The sequence below is a fragment of the Ursus americanus genome, chromosome 31 (genome assembly GCF_024610735.1).
Source record: "Ursus americanus isolate L20-20 chromosome 31, mUrsAme1.1.p, whole genome shotgun sequence".
In the NCBI taxonomy this organism is placed as follows: Eukaryota; Metazoa; Chordata; class Mammalia; order Carnivora; family Ursidae; genus Ursus; species Ursus americanus.
This window is the reverse complement of record NC_142157.1, coordinates 35938628-35946266: the sequence shown is the minus strand read 5'-3', so window position 1 is coordinate 35946266 and position 7639 is coordinate 35938628. Positions and strand designations below refer to the sequence as shown.

Genomic DNA, 7639 nt, shown 5'->3' with positions numbered 1-7639 from the left:
TCTGTGTCCTGTCAGTTGAATTCTTAGTCCAGTGGAATACCTTGAAGATAAGGAAGAATTCTCCTTCCCTGATAACTGTATTTTATTTTTTCATTTTTTAAAAAATATTTTATTTATTTGAGAGAGAGAGAAAGAGTGCACAAGCCAGGGGAGACGCAGAGGGGAAAGCCGGCTCCCCATCCACTGGGATCGTGACCTGAGCTGAAGGCAGACGCTTCACCGACTGAGCCACCGAGGCGGCGCCCATCTATTTACTTTTTATGTAGGCTCCATGCCCAGCATGGAGCTGAACGCGGGGCTCGAACTCATGACCCCAAGATCAAGACCTGCGCTAATACCAAGAGTCGGACACTCCACCAACTGAGCCACCCAGGCGCCACCCAGGTGCTGTATTTCAGATGAAAGTACTGTGTGTGTGAAATTTCCTTTCTGTGCCTCTTGGTTATATGCTAAAGATGTCATGAAATCTGGAATAAATTGTAAATATCTCAAGAGCACATATGCGTGTGGCAAACTTCACAATTGACAAATCTATGTCGAGGGTACATGGGGACTTGTTATACTATCCTTATAATTTTTCTGTACGTTTAAAATTTTTCAGACTAGTCGGAAGAAGTGGGAAATCCCTGCCCTCAGAGAGCTCGCATCCGGGTGGACAGACAGTAAGTGCGTTACCTGCTATATTACCAGGCGTTAAGTGATAGAAAAGGAGGGGAAAGTGTGGGAGAAATGGGTCACAGAATGGCCACAGTGGGCAACACGGAGGTGGCCAAAATTGAGTAGGTTTGAAAAAAGTGAGAGCCTGTCATGGATATATCTGGAAAAAAATTTCTCTAGGAAGAAATAGTTTAAAGATCTAAGGGGAGCCTGCGTGGTGCACTCAGGCACTGCCCAGAGCCGGCTCCCAGGGCAGTCATGAGGCGCACGGTGCCGGGCACAGTGTGGGGAGGGGGCCCGCTGGGGGCTTCCTCTGGTGTTTTCTGAGCAGGAGGGAGAGGACACACTCGCTAGCTGCTGTGTTGGGAATAGACATCAAGAGGCAAGAGCAGATGCAGTCAGGAGGCTGCCCAGGGATTGTCTGGATTCAAAGCAGTAGGAAAAGTGAATCAAAGTTCAAATCTGGGTTAATTCAAAGGGTTTACTAACTAATTGGATACAGGGTGTGGGGGGAAAGGAATTAAAAGTGACTGCCAAGTATTTAGCCTGAGTGATGGGAGGAGTGAAGTTGCCATTTCCTGAGAGGAGGCAGGGTGGTGCATCTCAGGATTTGGTCTGAACAGAAGCATGAGATCCTGTTTAAATATACAAGCAGCAGGGCACCTGGTGGCTCAGTCGTTAAGCATCTGCCTTCGGCTCAGGGCGTGATCCCAGAGTCCTGGGATCGAGCCCCGCATCGGGCTCCTGCACTGGGAGCCTGCTTCTTCCTCTCCCTCTCTCCCTTGCTTGTGTTCCCTTTCTCACTGGCTGCCTCTTTGTCAAATAAATAAATAAAATCTTTAAATACACACACACACACACACACACACACACACACACACACACACACACACAAGCAGGGGTGCCTGACTGGATCACTCGGTGAAGCGTCCGCCTTCAGCTCAGGTCATGATCTCAGGGTCCTGGGATCGAGTCCTGTGTTGGGCTCCCTGCTCAGCTGGGAGTCTGCTTCTCCCCGCCCCTCTCCCCTGCTCGTGCTGTCTCTCTCTCTCAAATAAATAGAATCTTAAAAATAAATGTGGGAGTGTAAGTCCTGTAGATGAGAGGTTGTGTGTGTGAAACTGTGAGGTACAAAGTTCTGTCAGGCTATTAAATGTGCACAAGTTCACTCTGTGAGACCTGAGTGAGAAGTCCAGGCTTAGGCTGACAAGGACCCAGTTGAGGTGGGGAAGGGCTATAGTGAAAGACTAGACACCCCATATGTGCAGAGGGGGGATCCGGGTGGGCATCCAGACTTATGCAGGAAGTGCGGTCCCCCATTCCTGGGAATGCCCACTGAACAGGCCCACCCATGTGGGGGGGTGAAACCATCAAGCAGGTGTGCCCTGGAGAGCAGATGGAAGTACCACCTCCACCTGAGAATTACGTGGCGTGCAGCCCAGGGACCCACTCACATGCCTCAGAGTTCTGTGCCTGTGCCCCTCTGCTGGGGGCTGGGGCCACGCAGGGGAGTAGCACCTGCCCCCTCCCTACAGTGTCTTGGTTTTCACTCTTGTTCTCTGGACGGTATAGGGTTGAAGACGGAATAATCAATTTTATTTATATTAAAATTTTTTTTATTTTAATGTTTTTTTATTATATTATGTTAGTCATCATACAGTACATCCCCGGTTTCCGATGTAAAGTTCGATGATTCATTAGTTGTGTATAACACCCAGTGCACCATGCACTCCTTACTACCCATCACCGGTCTACCAGAGACAATGCTCACAAGCAGGAGGGAAGGGGGAGGGGCTGAGGGAGAAGCAGACTCCCCGCTAAGCGGGGAGTGGAACTCCATCTCGGACCCCAGGATCATGACCAGGCAGACGCTTAACCGACAGAGCCACCCAGGCACCCCCGGAATAATAAATTTTGTAGAAGACTACTTCTGACCCTTAAAGGAGCTGTCAGACAGTTATAGACTTTGGAGACCATGAATTTTAAGCAGTTAAGATAAAAATTTAAGTTTCATTTCATCTTTAAAAAGATGAAAGAGTTCTAAGGGGTTCATCAGGTCAAAGAGTATTCATCCTTCCATGTTCCAGACAGGCCTTCTAATAAAACAATAGCAGTAACATCTAACGCTCACTGAGCATTTACTGAGTGGACTGACGTGCGCTGTCCACTGGTGCTCCTGGTTATGGATCCCATAATTTTATTAAAGGATTAAATGATGGGATTAAAGTTTTAACAAACCAGACAACAATGTTAAAATGTGGTAATTCTTTTTATTGTTTCTGTTTTTCAGTAAAACTAATACTTGCCACACAGTCTTGCCTGAAGTTTTAAGTCAACTGTTCGAGGTTAACAAGAAATGGATTTTGCTACTGAATTTACAAAACATTTAGCTTTGTTAAATAATCTCTCATTTTTTTCTTCATTAGTTATTATACAACATTAGAGGATAATACAGCTGTCTTAAGAGTTCAGATCTGAGAAATCTATGGCAAGACTTTTAGAAAGTGCATTAGTCGAGGTACAATTTAAATATGAATATACACACATCCCATAACCCAAATCCATAACATGGACTATAATCTTTCTGTGAATTTTTTCCCCCTACGATATAGCCTGACTCAGTAGAACAGTGGTTTTCAACTGGGGGCGCCTGTGCCCTCCAGGAGTTATTTGGCATCTGGTGTCACAGTGACTCACGGGGGGAGGGGTGAGAATGGCTTTGAGTGGGTGGAACCCGGGGATGCTGCTAAACATCGTAGGACATACAGACGAATTCCCGCAAAGAATTCTCCAACCCAAATGTCAGCAGTGTCAAGGTCAAGAAACCCCGTTGTAGCGCATGACCCAACTGACCCAATTTCCATTTTACAAACAGCCTGCCTGTCCATGTCGTTTGGAAAGAACACGTTGCTAACTGGCAAAGACTATTTAAAGATTTAACCCGACCGATATCATTACCAAAAGCAATGTTTGACTTTTGGTATCAAAATACTTCCAGAATGATTAAACCATAAAATCAACTTAGAATAACAGAAATCAGGATACATACCATTTACCTTCCCTTGAACCTGCTCTACCAGTCTGCTCATATGGAAAGTTAATTTGGACCATGTTCAAGTAAGCAAATAGTTCCCCCTGCAGGTTCTTCTACACTATGATAAAAATGGAACGATTTATAAAGCATTGGCAAAGAGCAAAGTACTCTACAAGCGTGCTGACAGTATTCATCACAACATACCGAAAATGAAGAGCTTCACTTATTTGTGAGAGTTTGTTAGGACCACGTGATTAGGCAGATAACGTTAATGTGCCCTCTGTTTTTACAATAACCTCTCGCAAATGTCATGTACAAATAGCAATGCACACATATGGGGTGTGTGATACAAAATTAGCTACTTGGTTGTATTTTCCACACAAATACTGGTTGTAAAGTATCAATATTTCAAGTGACGAGTTCTTACGGGGAACCAAATTTTTAAAAAATTATGTTCAGTTTACTAAATGGAAAAATTTTTCAGTATTTTGCTAACCATTCATTTTCACATTCACATTCTATGTATTTTCTCATGGTCAACAAACTGATTCAAATGATTTAAGTTATCCCACCATTTAAAGAGGAAAGAATCGGCAATAATCTGAAACCATGGAGTTAACTTAATTTCACCACAGGCTGCCTTTTCCAGAAGTTCTTTTAGCTCTTCCTTTGTCACGTAACAGTAGCTCTTAATCTCATTGGGATCTGGATTCAAAGTTACATTCTTCCTCACAAACAGAATATAATCAATTTCATGTTCCCCCCAGATACCATCTGACTGAGCCTTATAGTGAATTCGTGTTAGGTAATCAATTTCTTCTGGAGGAACCTAGGATGAAAATAAAACAACAGCAAAAACATCAATAACACAAGTAATGTAAATCAGCCCACCACATTTCAGTAAGATCCTGAACAACAGAACCACAGTTTTAGATTTAGAACTCTTAAAATATTAATCTATCGATGATATATGAAAATATTATTATAGTTTCAAGTGCTTAAATTTTTTTCCCCGTAGGACCAAAAATTTAAATTGATTTTATTGAAATAATTGTATTAAAAAAAAAAGCACGCACTCAAGCTAGATGTATGACATTCTCCTTCACGTCTTGATAGTACTTTTCGGGGGGAAAAGTATTTACCATTTAAACTAGATGAGATATACTTTATTTACTCAGGTCTTATTTAAAGGGAACAATTCCAGGAAAAAAAAGATTATTTCAATTTACCCAATCAGATTTGTACTTCATATTTGTAAGGATTTCTACAAGAAAACTATCATTTTGATCAGGTCAATTATAAAAATAATCAATTTAATATACTGGTTAACAGATCAATCCATTTCAGCACTGAGCTAAATTCTCACAAGTAATATGAAGAAATCGACATTTAAATAATCTTTAATGGAGGTGCTTTCTGGGGCCAATAACTCACAAGGTTACAAAGCAGAGACCTACCTTAAATTTAAAATTTTAATTAAAATGTTTTTATGTTTGGATTTCTAAACAAGATTTCAGCTTGTACGGTTGTGCAGTAAACTGGTTACCTCTTCCATGGGAATTCCTAATTCAGCCTTTAAACGCCTCTGTGCTGCTCTTCTTACTCCAATGGCCTCTTTTTCTTCGAGCTCTTGGGGATTACTTAACGGATGACTACAGCAAGTGTTGGTAAAACAACCTGGAACATTTTAATATACATGTAGATTAATTTTTCTTCCAAACAGGCCTAAAAGATAAAAAAAAAACGTAAAGTTTTAAAAGTAACAGAAAAATGGAGATTTCTAAATCAGTTACAATAACCTATCAATAATAGACACGTGTGGATAAGTTCTTTATTGACGCCTTCTTAACCAGAAAGATCAAAGAGTATAAAGACAAACCTACAACACAGAAAAAATGTACATTAGAAATATAAGTGATGTGGGCAGTTTTCATTGCCATTTTATTAAGTTGCACTCAATGCACACACTTCTTTATGCGGAATATGAAATGATGCCATCCACAGGATTTCCCTTCTGACCCTGGCTACCAAGAATGCCCCCGACCGAGTCTCGCTGGATCCGGCTCCCCACAAAATACTTCAGCCAGAAGCACACTCACCTGGAAAGGTGATTTTAGCATCCGACCTCTGCTGCAGCAGGAGCTTATTTTCCGTGTTGAATAAGAAGACGCTGAAAGCTCGATGCAATAACCCTGCGAGCCAAAGAGGGGCAATTACTTTACTGTAAAACAGCAGTTACTTGCCCCATTCTCCACCGACGGTCCAGAGCCCCTGGAACTTGCTGCCACGGTGTGCTGTTCAGCGGGCACATGGGCCGCCCGGCCCCCGCACCTGCCCCGGCCCCCGCACCTCTGTCTATGTTCTCGTTCAGATGGCAGTTCCGTTTGGTCTCCGCCCCGACGCGACGGTCCTCTTCATCTATGAGGATGCACATCTCCGCCAGCAGTTGCACCTGCTGTGCGTCCAGCTTGTCCGTGTCAATCTCCGGCATGCTGGCAGTCCGCCGGACCCTGTCCGTGACCCTGACGCTGACACAGGACCGGGGCCCGTGGCCCCGCGTCCCTGGGAGAAGCTCCCCACCACCACCACCCGGGCCCCGGGGACCTCCCCCAACTCCCACCTGTCCCCGAAAGTCCCCCGGGAGGGCGCGGGGCGGCTTGGCGCCCCGGACGCAGCGCAAGCGGGCGGCGCGGCCACACTCGGTCCCCCGTCCCGGGCGCTCCACCTCCGGGCCTCTCCGCGCCCCGGACCCGCACCCGCGGGGACCCTCCCGACTCCCGCCAGCCTACCACAGGTGGCCGCGCTCCGGGTACGTCTGCTCCGCCGCGCGCGCCTCCTGCGCCGCGCGATGCTCCCGCAGGCCCCGCCCCCAGGTCTGGGGCCCGCTCCTCGGGGCCGTGCGCCCAATCGTCAGCGCCCGCGCCAGAGCGCGCCACATCGTCCCCGGCCAATCGCGCGCCGGCCGCGCCTGGCGTCACGGTCGCGCGAGGGCGTGTGCAGGGCCTCGGTCTCGGAGGCTAGGTTCAGCTGTTACCGGTGTCTTGTGAACACCGCTGTACGGACTCAGGTCTCTGCGGAGCCGTGTTAAGGAGGGGGTCCGGAGACGGAGGGCCGGGCGATTGGCCTCGCCCATAACACGCCCGTCTGCGCGCCGGAGGCAGGTCCCTGGGCGGCGGGGTCTGAGGCGTCGAGACGTGTGTGCGCGGGGTCGTCCGCGCAGTTAGGCGACGGGGAGGCTGAGCTCGGATTCCCTCCGGGCGGTGGGCCGGACGAGGGCCGAGCGGGGCGGCGCCGTGCGTGCCCTGGTTCGGAAGGTCGCGGACGCACGCACGCGCCGTTCGCCCCACACGCAGACCATCCACATGACCGCCCTCGGGAACGCCCTCTTGACCCGACCGTACACCCACAGCTGGCCCCCACGTCACGCCCGCCGTACCGGCCACACTCAACCCAACACCTCACACCCTGCGGCCTCCCCACACAGACCCCACATCACGCCTCTCACATCACACCCGCACCCCACGCAGACCCTACACATCACACCCGCACCCCACGCAGACCCTAACATCACACCCCTCACATCACACCCACACCCCACGCAGACCCTAACATCCCACCCTCACATCACACCCGCACCCCACGCAGACCCTACACATCACACCCGCACCCCACCAAGACCCTAACATCACACCCCTCACATCACACCCACACCCCACACAGACCCTACACATCACACCCGCACCCCACGCAGACCCTAACATCACACCCCTCACATCACACCCACACCCCACGCAGACCCTAACATCCCACCCTCACATCACACCCGCACCCCACCAAGACCCTAACATCACACCCCTCACATCACACCCACACCCCACGCAGACCCTAACATCCCACCCTCACATCACACCCGCACCCCACGCAGACCCTACACATCACACCCGCACC

The 7639-nt window shown here is 48.2% G+C and overlaps 1 protein-coding gene across 2 annotated transcripts; it reads right to left on the bottom strand.

The window, feature by feature from the left end:
- Positions 1-2907: 2907 nt before the first annotated feature.
- On the bottom strand, positions 2908-7020 carry LOC123802317 (isopentenyl-diphosphate Delta-isomerase 1). 2 transcript variants are annotated; one of them, XM_087857773.1, is made up of 5 exons: positions 6481-7020; positions 6041-6219; positions 5791-5883; positions 5238-5368; positions 2908-4520 (listed from the first exon to the last, which is right to left on the bottom strand). In XM_087857773.1, exons 1-5 carry the CDS (start codon positions 6627-6629, stop codon positions 4203-4205), a joined length of 870 nt encoding a protein of 289 aa, XP_087713899.1. In that variant the 5' UTR covers positions 6630-7020; the 3' UTR covers positions 2908-4202. The 2 variants fall into 2 exon arrangements, with proteins under 2 accessions (XP_087713899.1, XP_045668884.2); XM_045812928.2 differs by having other exon boundaries at positions 6041-6201; positions 6481-7019.
- Positions 7021-7639: the final 619 nt, after the last annotated feature.

What these genes read in the sequence shown, in the direction of transcription:
- LOC123802317 (XM_087857773.1), bottom strand. Translation starts at nt 6,629, where the DNA reads ATGTGGCGCGCTCTGGCGCGGGCGCTGACGATTGGGCGCACGGCCCCG. An exon ending in GAACGAGAACATAGACAGAG is followed by an intron (nt 5,884 to 6,040) that starts GTGCGGGGGCCG and finishes TTTGGCTCGCAG; the next exon opens with GGTTATTGCATCGAGCTTTC. An exon ending in TAGGAATTCCCATGGAAGAG is followed by an intron (nt 4,521 to 5,237) that starts GTAACCAGTTTA and finishes TTTTCATCCTAG; the next exon opens with GTTCCTCCAGAAGAAATTGA.